Source organism: Cucurbita pepo, chromosome 19 (genome assembly GCF_057944985.1).
Source record: "Cucurbita pepo subsp. pepo isolate OVF chromosome 19, ASM5794498v1, whole genome shotgun sequence".
Taxonomy (NCBI): domain Eukaryota; kingdom Viridiplantae; phylum Streptophyta; class Magnoliopsida; order Cucurbitales; family Cucurbitaceae; genus Cucurbita; species Cucurbita pepo.
Genome location: NC_141816.1, coordinates 2,592,193 through 2,605,406, shown reverse-complemented (window position 1 = coordinate 2,605,406; position 13,214 = coordinate 2,592,193). Strand labels below are relative to the sequence as shown.

The following is a 13,214-nucleotide window of genomic DNA, read 5'->3' as shown; positions in this document are numbered from 1 at the left end:
TTGAAGTATAGTGTATGATTGATGTCTTTTGGTTCATATCACTAGACCCACGGTCCAACCGAACCGCCCTGCAGCCAAGCGCTTTCGGACTTTGCATATACTGACTAATGACTCCAATTTCATTTTCGAATTTATTCGGTTGGTCCATGTAGGACTCTCTGTTTAACTCTCCGTCCAGGAAATCATTCTTCATATCGATCTGCCAAAATTTCGGAGGAACCTGTACGATAGTGATCTTCGCCACTGGACTAAACGTTTCATCATAGTCTAGTCCATCGAGCTACATATTGAGTCTTGTATCTTTGGATTGATCCATCCGAGAAACACATTATTTCGTAAGCCCGCTTGCAAGAGATTGATTTGATATATTCTGGACTTGGTACTAGTTCCCAATTTTAATTTTGCTCTGGGATGTAACTTCTTCCTTCATTGCTTTCTGCCAACTCGAGTTTTGTGATGCTTCTTCACATGTCTCTGGCTCATTAACTCCGTCTTCTACAATAGCTGCATTGACATATTCTGGATTTGACTTTTGGATTATTTTTTACTGTCTAAGTTGTTGAGGTGCCATTTTCTTTTCACCAAGTTCGCTTGGTTGAGTCACTTCTTGTTCATCAACATCAGTGTCACTCAAAAAGGCACATCAGCATTTAAGCAAATGTGTATAGTTTGCTCTCCGTCTTTTATGGAAGAATTTCTTCGGTGTTGTCCAAGCCTGGTACTACTTACTTTTCTGAGGGCCACCCCTCTTCCATTACACCACTCTGATCATCAATCATGTGGTTTGAGCATCCTGAATAAATGATCCAGGCATCATCGTAATCGATATGTTCTCCCATCATCACCATGAGCGCTAACTCGTCTTCTTCTAGGGCACATATTGCCTCTACATCTATTACTCCTCCATCTCTATGTTGGAGGATGCCACATTGATTTCGAGATATTTTTTCTTGGACCAATCTCTGGACATGTGGCCCTTCTTCTTGCAATTGTAGCAAATACCTTCAAATCTCTTCCCTTGAGAGTTATTGTTGTCGTTCTTCTGGGCTCTCCGTGGTTGTGTAGTTCCTTGGTGGTTTTTTCCTTCGTCACCATTTATGTTTTCACGTTTGGTAGACGGCTTATTGTGGCTCTGACTTTCATTTGTGTAAAGTGCTTCTTCTTCACCCTTTTGATTGGCTAAAAAATTTTCAAACTCTATAAGTGATGGTTGAGCAGGCCATCCAGCCTTATACAGAACTAATGAAGCTTTTATATTCTGGTCGCAATCCGTGGATAATGATTCTCTTCATTCGAGATTCTCCAATGGCACACTTCGAGTCTAGTTTAGTAATCTCCCGGCAGATCGACTTGACCTTGTGGAAGTACTGAGTAATCGTCATGTCACGTTGTGAAATTTACAACAACTCGTTCTCCAGAAGTTGTAGCCTTATATCGTTCTTCTTTGAGAACATCATCACGAACGTGTCCCATGCTTCTTTCGGTGTCTTGTCATTCCAAATGTGCTCTAACATCTCTTCTCTGATTGTGGTCTTCAAGAAAAACATTGTTTTGCCTGCTTTGGTTCTCCATTTGCGCAAGGCATCGTTAGAATCATCCTCTGGCGGCGTAGTTTCACTCAAATCAACGATCTCCCAAAGATCATGTCTTTGTAAAGAGGACATCATGCATGTTGCTCCCGTGTTGTAGTTGTTGTTGTTGTTGAGTTTCTTGATTTCTCCAACGATTTGGAAATCACCCATCGTATTGGCAATACCTCAGTAATACAAAACAAACTCTTTCGACACAAGACATGTAGAGTCACAGACTACTCACGACACAAAATAAATTCACTCACTAGTAATCTCAAAAAATCGTTCTGACGTGGAAGATCAGACAGAGCTGCAACCACAAAGCATACTAAGAATTCCAAGAGATCACAACCTACACCAACCTCACTCTGATACCAGATTGTTGAACACAACTCTATGTGGGAAACACTCGCACACTTTATTAAGACCAATCGACATATTACAAGACAGAATTACTTTGTATTTGTTGGGATAAAAACATAGGTTGCGTGGATGGTAGTTATAGTACAGGCCACACAATTTATTTGTGAAATTTCTCAACCTTTCATCTAAAATATTTTTTTTTTCTCGAAAATATATAAATCTTTTTATTAAAATATCTATTTTTTTCCCCCTAAAATAATTAGATATATTTATTTCTAAAATACCTAAATCATTTTCCTAACATAAGGATAGAATGGGCTAATAGGTTTGACCCTTCCCCGGATGATATTTGAACATCCATCACATAACTTTCCATGACAACACATAACATGACATTTCATTTCATTCATAGTATAGCGTAATGGATATCACAAACATACATCACATGTCAATACAAAGAGTATATAAGCATCACATAAATAATATGGTACATGCAGGAACCACAAGGCATTCACCATCATACATCAATCAATCATCTAACTCTAACAGTAAGGTCACTTGCTCGGTTGGGCTTGGCCGATGTTACTAATTACTCTGTAGCTGTACCGAGAACTATACTTCGACATTAAATCTCACCTATATGGATCCATATCTTGTACTTATGGCATATCAATGTCTTAATCTAGTTAAAGATGATCATAATTTCTAATATTAGTCATAAAACTATTTTAATCGAGTAAATGAGAGTTTTACCGACCTCAATAGCCTTAAATAAGGTAAAAAATGGGCAATGGTATAAAATTTGTATATTGAGTCGTTTAAGCCAAGCCATCGAGCCGAGACAAAAGTGAGGCGTAAAGTCGAGCCAATTGTGCTGTCAAGCTGAGCCGACGTGGGAATGAGGCGGGTCATCACTCGGGCCAAACCGCACTGGGTTGACATGTTGCGGGCTGGACTTATGAGCCGTGGACGCAGCAGCAACATGGGTCACCCGTAACAAAGGCCCGAGGACGAAACGAGTGGCCAGAATTCACTCAATCTCACCACCCACCCGATTGCAGTTGATTTCTTAAGCCTTGATTCATGTTTAACCATGACTACCCAACTCATGAGCCAGGCCTAGACGCAACCCAAGCTTAGACCATGCAACTCAGCTCAAACTCGTATTCAGCTCGTTTGACATGATTGGCTTGGTCAGCTCTCGAGCAGTACCTTCGGTTTGTTGGCTTCACTGCAGTCGTTCAACTTCAATCGACTCAGATCACATTGTTTAGCTTCGGTTCACGCATGCACTAACCCATAGTCATACCTCAAAAGTATTTTAACGAGCTCACCCAGTAGGTTTATGTGACAATTCTATCATAGTAAACGAGATATATGATTAATGTTCCTTTTCTTTTCTGTTGGTTTCAACTACGTGAGCATGCACTAACCCATAGTCTGACCTCATGAGTATTTTAACGAGCTCACCTAGTAGGTCTATGTGATAATTTTATCATAGTAACAAGATATATGACTAATGTTCCTTTCTTTTCTATCGGTTTCAGCTATGTGAACATGCACTAACTCACAGTCTGACCTCATGAGTATTTTAACGAGCTCACCTAGTAGGTGTATGTGACAATTTATCATAGTAAACGAGATATATGATTAATGTTCCTTTCTTTTCTGTCGGTTTCAGCTACGTGAGCATGCACTAACCCATAGTCTAACCTCATGAGTATTTTAACGAGCTCACCTAGTAGGTCTATGTGACAATTCTATCATAGTAACGAGATATATGAATAATGTTCCATTCTTATGATATACATGAAAATTCAAGACAATTTTACCATGGAGGCCAATTTTGAAATTCAAAAGAATTTAATTACAAGTCCCTCTTATTTTTGGTTTTTGCAATTTGGTCCTTCATCTCAAGGAGACTTCAGGAGAATTCTTCTAGATTGGATTTCCAAATTGGGGATATTTATACCATCTGTGGAAAAAAAAAAAAAAACATTAGTAATATTGTTAATTTATTATAATTTCCGACCCAAAGATAATTCTAATTACTTGAACGATAAAAGTACTTAAAGTTCGAACACGTGCTGAATCTCTATACAATCCAAATACGAGCGAGACAAATTTAGGTTTCGAAACAAGTTTTTCTAAGGGTGTATCCGTGTTGATTGGGTTGAGTTGGGAAAATCTTTTGGACCAACTTGAAATTCACGTAGGTCGGGTTGGGTTGAGTTGGGTTATCGAGTTACCCTAAGCCCTAAACTCTAAACTAAAATCTCATAAAATTCAAATATCAGACGTTCACAACTCACAATATATCACTAACATAAATTGTAAACGTCAAATATTTTTAATCTTCGTAAAAATCTAAAAAGTACGTTTGAGTTGTAACCCTATTTTCTTATTGGTCACCCAAAAAAAACCCACCTGCCAACCGACCTAAATTTTTCGATTTTCTAAAAATTTAATCCAACCCAACTTTATAGTTTGGGTCGGATAGTCTAGATTGGTCGGATTCTCGAGCTATACGAACACCCATAAGTTCTATCTAATTCAAATAGAAACTAGACAAATCGAGACTCCTTTCGAAGCCGAAAAAGAGAAAAAAAAGTCACCTTGTTGAGTGTTGGAGACAAAGAAACAAGCCGCAATAATAACATAACATAACAGAAGAACAAGGCCTTTAATATAGTGAGAGGTTCCATCTTGTAAGGCGAAGGCCGTGGTAATAATGGCTAATCCAAGCGACGCCGTTTCCATGAGGTTGAAATTTAGATCCATATCCACTCCCATTGTCCAAGCAACGATCACACACAGTGGAATCTGCAATTAATTAATTAATTAATTAAGTAATTACCCATTCTTTTGGGGTCAGTTCCTGATATTTCAACCTTTTCTAGGGTTCCAAATTGAATTTTTATAGGGGCTTCAAATCTTCATTAATTACACATTCTTACCACAAAAAGTGCAATTTGTGTTGCTGACCCCAAAGCAACCCCCAAACTTATGTCCTGAAACAAAAACAAACATTTATATCGATTTCTATTCGTTAGGTCTTACGTTAATTTGAATGAAACACGACGAGCTTACCAACTTATTTTTTAAGGCAAAGATGATAGCTCCGGCGTGTTCGGCTGCATTCCCAACGATAGGGAGCAAGATTATGCTGAGGAAACTCACCGACAAATCCCAAGTAGTTGATGCTTCCTACAAAACAATGAGTTCAAATATCATCACTGGTCCAATAATTATATGAAAGTAAAATAATTTAGATATTTTAAGAATAAAGTATTTAAAAAATGTATTATAATTCTTATTAGGTTGAACTTTAGGTTATAATATTTATAATATGTTACAATATTTCATAAAAACTTTAGGTTAAAAAAGGCTTTAAATATATACATCTAAGTTTTACCTCAATTGTGTTGACAACGTATTCCGACAGCAAAGCAATCAGGAGTGTCATTCCTACAAGCCATGCAAATGCACTCCAGAATCCAATAACTGCCTCTTCTCCTGGTACGTCGTCGTTTTCATCCCCCTAATTTTTCAAAAATCCAATTAAAAATAATTTAATTTAATTTTTAAGGATTTTAATATATATTATAATCTGACCTGGGCTTCAAATAATTGGCGGTGAGTCCAGAGTTGGAAGACCAAGTAAGCAATGTAAGCCAAGAGCATAACGATGCTGCTGGCTCTGGACAGGTGGAGGGTGGAGGCGGCGGCTGCGACGGCGGAGGTGGTGGCGGCGTACCCAAATAATAACGGCAATAAATGGCACAGAAATGACAGCATCAGCATCAGTGAGTTCACATCTGCCTGTCTCTGTTAAAATTACAAAAATAAATACATAATTATTCAATTAATTTTTAATTAAAGTCAAAATTATGACCATTGACTTTTTCTTTTTTATTTTAATAATATAATTTCTAGCTTTTTTAACCCAATATAAACTCAAATTATGCCTTTTTACATAAATAACTAAACAAAAAAAAAAAAAAAAAACCTCAATAAATATACTACAAAACTTTTATTACCTATTCTACCCCTCGTCTACCCAAAAATTAAAACTTTTCTTACTGAGTGTGTGAATGTTTGATTAATCCACCACATCTAAATGGTGTGAAAGTTATCTTATTTATAATCAAATAAATTACAAGGATGTGGAAATAGTAATAAATGGAAAGATATCTATGGTAATAAGGTAAATATTAGATATTTGCCTTATAATAAAACATCAAATAGAATATGTATGTAAACTATAATTTATTACTAAATATTCTTAACACTGAGTCATAACATTAATAATTTTGAAAACCCGCTAACCCAAATCTTAATTCCATATTTCTTTTAGTTAAGAGATCGAACCGTCAACTTTTAAGATGATAATTAGTGTCTTATTCATTAATCTATGCTCAGATCGACATATTATTTAAACTATATTATTAAAAAATAAAAATAAGAGAGAGAAAGTTAGAGAGAGATTACTCTGTCAAAAATTTGATGGGTTGATAGATTGGCAATGCCAGCAGAGAAGAGAGAGGTTCCAAGAACAAGAAGAAGGTTTGAAAGAACAGAGCCCAAAAGAGAATACTTCACCACTTCTATCTTTCCCTTTGTAAGTGCAAGAATTGCTATTATCATCTCTGTTGCATTCCCACACGTTGCATTCAAAAGCCCTCCAACTATATTCCAAACCAATATCAATATTTTTTTTTTAAATTTTAATCATTAATTAACATTAACACGTTGCATTTGGTCCCAATAATCCTCCCCTCGAACAAAGTATATATCATAAAGTCTCCCCTGAAGCTTATAAAGCTCTTGAACAACCTTTTCTTAATCAAGGCTCGACTCCCTCTTTGGAGCCCTCAAACAAAATACACTATTTATTCGACACTTGAGTCACTTTTGACTATACCTTCCAAATGGCTAAATTATAATTTAATTTCATAATAATGGAATAATAATTTACCTGTTGGGCCAGTGAAATAAGCGATTTGCCTTTCACATCCGTATGGAAACAATAAGAAGAAAATAATAAATGAGTATAATATGGAAGAAAATTAATTTTAATTAATAAAATAAAATAAAATAAAAAGTGCTTACTCTGTCAGAAAGCTGACACGTTCAGCCAATGGCGTGAGGCCAAGCAAACTCAAAGCAAAAATCCAAGGCTAAATAATAATAATAATAAATGAATAATGAGTGTTTGTGATTAATGGAGAAACGACATGTAGTTTCACGGGATACTAACTCTTCCAAAGGCACAACTCTGAGCCAGAACGGCTAGCGGAATGGCAGGGAAGAGAACGGAAAGCTTAGTTCCCAAAAGGACCTCCTGAAGATGAGCGAGGAAGTTCCTAAGGCAGGGGAATTGGAGTTTGGAGACGAGGGTCAAATCGGACTTTATGCGGAGGGAAGAGGACGACATGTTGTGAGCTGTCCGAAGGCTTCGGCCATGGCCTTGTCGGTTCTCTTTGGTTAAGCACTTAACGCTGCCGTTCTCCAGTAGCCAAGGCTCTGTTTGGGAAGCCATGCCTTTTGACCCTTATTATGGATCGGACACAACATTTATAGACTAATCATACAAACTACGAACCTTCCACCCACCTTCCTACTACTCCATAAATTAGCTTCCTATTATGTAAGTGGGTCACCGGTCACGGGTCGGGGTCAGGTTTAGATTCATTTAATATTAGCCAAGCGTTCAACATGACTTCAACTAAGTCTTAATTTAATGAAAATATACCAAATATCAATATTTATAAATATTATCTTCATATTAGTTTTTACGTATTACAGACATATGGATGTCGTTACTATCTTTTTTATTTTAGTTTCTTAAAATTTAACTTATAAATATTATTATTATTTTGTTCTCGGGTCTATTTCTTACTAATGTTTTCGATGACTTAAAAGCTTTTTTTTTCCTTTATTATTTATTTTTCACTATGAATATTAGAAAGAAAAAACATTTAATTTTTAATTTTACATCATAAATAAATTTATGATGTAAAATATGATATATTTTACGTCATAAATTTATTTATTTATTTGTTTGCAATACAAAATCAAAAATGGAAATGAACAACTACAAACATGATACAACTTTCCAAATTTGCAAAGACCTATAAGAGAAATTCTCATTTTATTATGCCATTTTTTATTTCCATTTTCATGTGATGATAATGTTTTAATTATACAATAAATAAATATTTTTGCTTAGTCGTTGGAGACAGTGTTCGTCAAACTTATCGTTAGCAGTGTTCATCAAAATGGTACTCAAACTTGTTGTCGAGAGTATTTGCCAAAGTGGTTGCTCGTGATGGTAGCTATTTATGTTAGCAATGGACGACAACAACATCCTATTGAGACCGGTGGTGGCCATTGATAAGCGAAGTAGTGTAAGGATATTTTATTCATGACTTCATTGCCAAATTGACTTGTCTTAAATAAATTTTAAGAACGTAACAAAATCGTTGAAAATATTTTATGCATATTAAATTCTATATTTTTCGTGTAAAATTTAACCCATGGACATTATAAACTAAACCTTAACTAAGCCACTTTCGTTGTCGGTTTGCGTCAATGTACGATTACCAATATAATGTTACCCAAACTATAGTACGTTGAGTTAGTATTTAGGACTGGGTTGGGTTAATTTTCTGAAACAGTTCATATGTTTCAAAATTATTGGACAAAATTTCAAGTTGACCTGAACTATGTTAGAATGTTACAATTCTTGCTCGTTAATGAAAAATTTATTTGTTTGAATTATTACTGATTGATGATATATTTTATTTAAGATTATATTGAATAAGTACGAACGTGGATAAACAATTTTTTTTTTTTTTAATAATCCAATACCAATCCAATCAACTCCAACTTTTGGGTTAGTCTAAAAAAATTACCTCAATCCAACTGGACCTACCTACACCATTAATTTTCAAATTATCACTGTAAACTATCTTCATATAGAAATATATAGAGAGATATTAATGAAATTTAAAAGTTAAAACAAATAAATATAAATTAAAATGAGTGAAAATATTCAATAAAAGAGTTCGGATTTTTTTTTTTTTTATTTGGGAAAAGCTAATAAAAATAGAAAATCCACCTGCATTATACTAATTAAGAATGAGTTGAAGAATATTACTAAAAAAAATAATAATAAATAAAAAAAATTATAGAAAAAATAAAGATTTGATATATTTGTCCAAATGTGTCACATTATCATGATCTCACTAATGGACATTATAAAGAAATTTCATGGAAGTTTCTTTGGGCTTTCAAATCGACCCCTCAATAATGTCCCTTTGTTTCATTTCCTCTAATTTGTTTTTCATTAATCATATTGAATTAAATTTTTAATGTGTATTTGTTAATTGGTGTGAGACCGTGTTTAAATATCGTTACTCGAATTATTACGATATTAAATACATTTTTTTATGTATATAAAATAAGGTGTCTTAATCATACATATTTTGTAGTAACCTAAAAAATTAGAAAGGAAAAAAGGAAGGGAAATTGTCCCACGTTGCCTAAATTGAGAAATGGGGAGTTAACCTCTATTGTAACTCCCGAGCTTAGGAGGTATTAATGACCCTTGTTTTCCTTTCTAAGATTCAAAATACGTGCATATAATAAGATCATGTCATGAGATATTATTGTAGGCCGAGGAGACTGAGACTCAAGTCGATGAAGAAGGAAATCATGTTCGGGATAGTTGTGAGAAAAAACGGTCAAGGTCAACATAATTTTGCCGCTACCGGTATGAATAATGGGACAAAACAAGAAAGAGGAAGACACGAAAGATGAAAAGGGAAAAAAGAGAAGAAGTTAGGGATTTGAAAGAGGGAAGTCAGCCACCTCAAATTCGTAGTTGAAGATCGTCCAAGGCAAGTAACTTCAAATCGAGACTCCTTTCGGTGCTGGAGGAAAAGTTTGGGTGGTGGATTCGTCCATTCCGATAAGAAATCTCGAGAATGAAACAAACTCAAACAAAAATTGGAGGACTTGAGTTCGAACCAGCTATCCACACGCAACTCGAATCACGCGAACCGAACTGCATCCAACAAATCGCCTTGACCCAACCACTCTGACCCAACGACTCGCGACTGCGCATGATTTCTGTGCGTGGTACGCGTGAATGGAAGACTCGCGTAGCCTTCCCCTGGCTCGTTGATATTTGATGCATTGCGCATGATATGTCATTTTTTCTTCGTTTGGCCTTCATTTGTTAGTTTTTCGCTCCAGTTTTAGTATTGACCTTACTTTTATGTGAATTAGGACCCATCAAAGAAATTTTAGAATTTTTGGAACTTTGTTCAGCAAGAAATTTGAGTTCGGGAAGGCACGCATCAATCATGTAAGTAACCATTTGGATGCCCATGAGCAGTACTTGTAGGAACTGCTTGGAACAAGCATGCATGCTATCAAACTGATAAATCCTAGCTAGCCGAAACTAGCACATTAGTACATAAGCAATGAAAAATAATTAAATAATAAAATCAATAGTACATAGAATCGATTGACTAGAAGTTCACTTTAGAATGAGATTGTGATATCATATGCATGTTAAAGGAGGAAGGGAGAATTTTGAAATCTACGCTACAAGTGAAGATGGATGCTAGCTTCCCGTTGAACAAGTTTATATTAGTATTGCATGAACTGCTACATGTTAACTCAAGTGGATGCTTGCTTGTGTTGTCTTTTTTGTTGAGAATACGATGAAACGACGAGCCTAGACTAGGGTTTTTGTGACTAAGTAGGCTAGACAAAGACCTAGAACGAGATTCCTCTAGGATACCTTGCATTCAGGCCCGCAAAAGAATGACCAGCAGACCTAGACCCCAGTATTCCAGACCACGATAGTTTGAGAAACCTTGTGCGAGCGTCCTAGAGATGAATGAATCCATGTCTCAGCCACCAAAATTCTCCCTAGAAAGACCTAGTAGGACACCACAGCAACTGTAGACAACCCGAGATAGCCCGCCAGACTTGAGCAGTGTGGATAGTGTCACTAGAACCTCCACTTTCCTCTTTGCTCCAATACTGTGTCGTTGAGACTATACTTCGATACCGAGATTGTTGAGCCAGGTGTCACAACCATACTATGAAGAGAGTAGGTTGTGACCCTCACCTCATGACAAGCAAAGCGACGTCCCTCAAGAGATGCTCATCCGACCACATGCGGGCCAATATAAAAGAGTGTCATGATGCGATCAAGGAGGACGATGCATCATCTAACACACCACCACGCGAAGTGGGCATTGAAGACAAGTTGAGACATAAGCAAGACAGAGACAACAGTAGACATGAAGGGCAAAGATAGGCTTGTTGAAGGGCTGGGTAGGGCCCCGGGCCTTAACCTCAAAAGTCGGAGTTTCGAAAGAAATTTGGGCATGCTGTTCGGGAGTTAAGTTCGTCCATATGAAATATGAATGCTCGCCAAGTTTGGTATCAATTGGACACCGGATGGACAATGTACAACACCGTATGACCGTTCACCAAAATCATGTCTACGCCTCGAAGATTGGGAACGACTCAAAATGTGCTATAGGGGTACCATGGTGTTAGCTCTCCACCACCCCTGGGCCCTGTGACCTAACTGAGCTACCCTGTGGCACATACGTGTGTCACAATGTGGGTGAGCGTGCCGAGACGAATGTCTCGGACGACTTCCTTTGAAATGGATTTTTGAAGGACAGTACCGGACGGCACGGGTGTGCCGGTATTGTGCCCTAGCCCGCGTGTTGGAGGTTGCTACATACACCTGATATCCGGTACGGTATCCATAAATGACTCGGCATGGGCACGAGAGGGCCAATGCCTCGATAGAACCCAGATGGATGGATGTTCGGAAAGTTCCGATGAGATGAAAGACACGCGGGCCCATTCTTGATTGCATAACCGAGCGAGTTATGATGGCCGACGGCATCCCAAGACTCGGAGTGGCGTCAAGACAAATGTACCCTGTCGATGGGGATCAGATGACAAGATGAGAAGCGACGTTGCATTGAGAGACCTTGGTCCGAGCAGAGGCAAGGTCGAGCCGAATGACTTGGCCTAGCGTAGAGACAAGTCAGATGTGTCGCAGACGATTGAACATGTATGCACAGGCGGCGTGTGTGGTTGAACAAGCTTGGATTCTGCACAAGCGATGTTCGATTGGCGAAGACAAACCTCGCCTAAGGTCCGACGAAGCCACAAAGTCGGGGCGAAAAATATATATGGGGCTTAATTTCCCTTAAGGCCAGTCGTGAGCGTGTCAAGACCACAACGCCGCACGGTAAAAATTATAGGACCATGACACCAGGCAGCACCAGACAGGGTAGTGTGATTTGTGCCTCAACCTAAGGTGATAGCTAAGGGGTATCTTGAACAGGACCTTTGAGCCGTAGAAACCCGTCCCTAAGCAGAGGAGCAATGTTTATACAAGTTCATATGCTTGGGTGTGTCGAAGTGGTTATCGGGCATGACTAAAAATCATGTGGGTTTTGACGGCGAACCTGCGCTCACAGTGAATTAAATATTCATTATTGTGCATGATGTATTGTTATTGAGCAATGCTAAATTTGTGGGTCTTTATCTTTGTTTTTAAATATACAAATGCAATTTTTATTTTCGTAAAAATCATGGTAAATGTTTATACAAGTTCATATGCGTGGACGTGCCAGAATGGTTATCGAGCATGACTAAAAATTATGTGCGCTTTACTCTCGATTATCGAACTTGACTACACAAAATGAGATTTTATTTAGGCCAAGTAAACTAACACGTGGGAAAAGGTATCTATGATTTTATTAATTTTACGTTTATTTATAGAGCAAATTGAGGAATAGAGATTTAGACCCAATTCAATTAATATATTTTTTTTATTCTTTCCTATGATAAACTTTGTTATTATTATTATTATATTGAGAGCTTCATAATATTTTAAATTTTTCCGTAAAGTAAAATACTAAACGTATCAATTCTTAAAACTTTTTATTTAAATATAGATTACATTTATTTTAAACTTTCATTACTAATATAGTATAAATACTAAATGATAGCCTCTTATACACAAATGTGGGCGTGCCGGAGTGGTTATCGGGCATGACTAGAAATCATGTGGGCTCTGCCCGCGCAGGTTCGAATCCTGCCGCTCACGCTGTGTTTTATTTATTTTGTTTTCTTTTAGATTATTCTATTATTTTGTTTCTTCCTGATTATTCTTTTTTTTTTTGTTTGTTTCTTCTCCTTGAGTATTCTATTATTTTGTGTATTTCT

The 13,214-nt window shown here is 36.9% G+C and overlaps 1 protein-coding gene and 1 non-coding gene across 2 annotated transcripts; one reads left to right on the top strand and one right to left on the bottom strand.

Annotated features, from left to right (window-relative positions):
* Positions 1–3,713: 3,713 nt before the first annotated feature.
* Positions 3,714–7,499, bottom strand: LOC111781167 (vacuolar cation/proton exchanger 3). Its single transcript, XM_023661620.2, has 10 exons — positions 7,195–7,499; positions 7,047–7,114; positions 6,913–6,941; positions 6,426–6,622; positions 5,550–5,762; positions 5,350–5,475; positions 5,025–5,141; positions 4,892–4,945; positions 4,550–4,757; positions 3,714–3,909 (listed from the first exon to the last, which is right to left on the bottom strand). Exons 1-10 carry the CDS (start codon positions 7,474–7,476, stop codon positions 3,848–3,850), a joined length of 1,356 nt encoding a protein of 451 aa, XP_023517388.2. The 5' UTR covers positions 7,477–7,499; the 3' UTR covers positions 3,714–3,847.
* A 5,514-nt stretch (positions 7,500–13,013) lies between these two features.
* TRNAS-AGA (transfer RNA serine (anticodon AGA)) lies at positions 13,014–13,095 on the top strand. The gene has a single exon. It is a non-coding gene; the product is annotated as a tRNA-Ser (tRNA).
* The last annotated feature ends 119 nt before the right edge of the window (positions 13,096–13,214 follow it).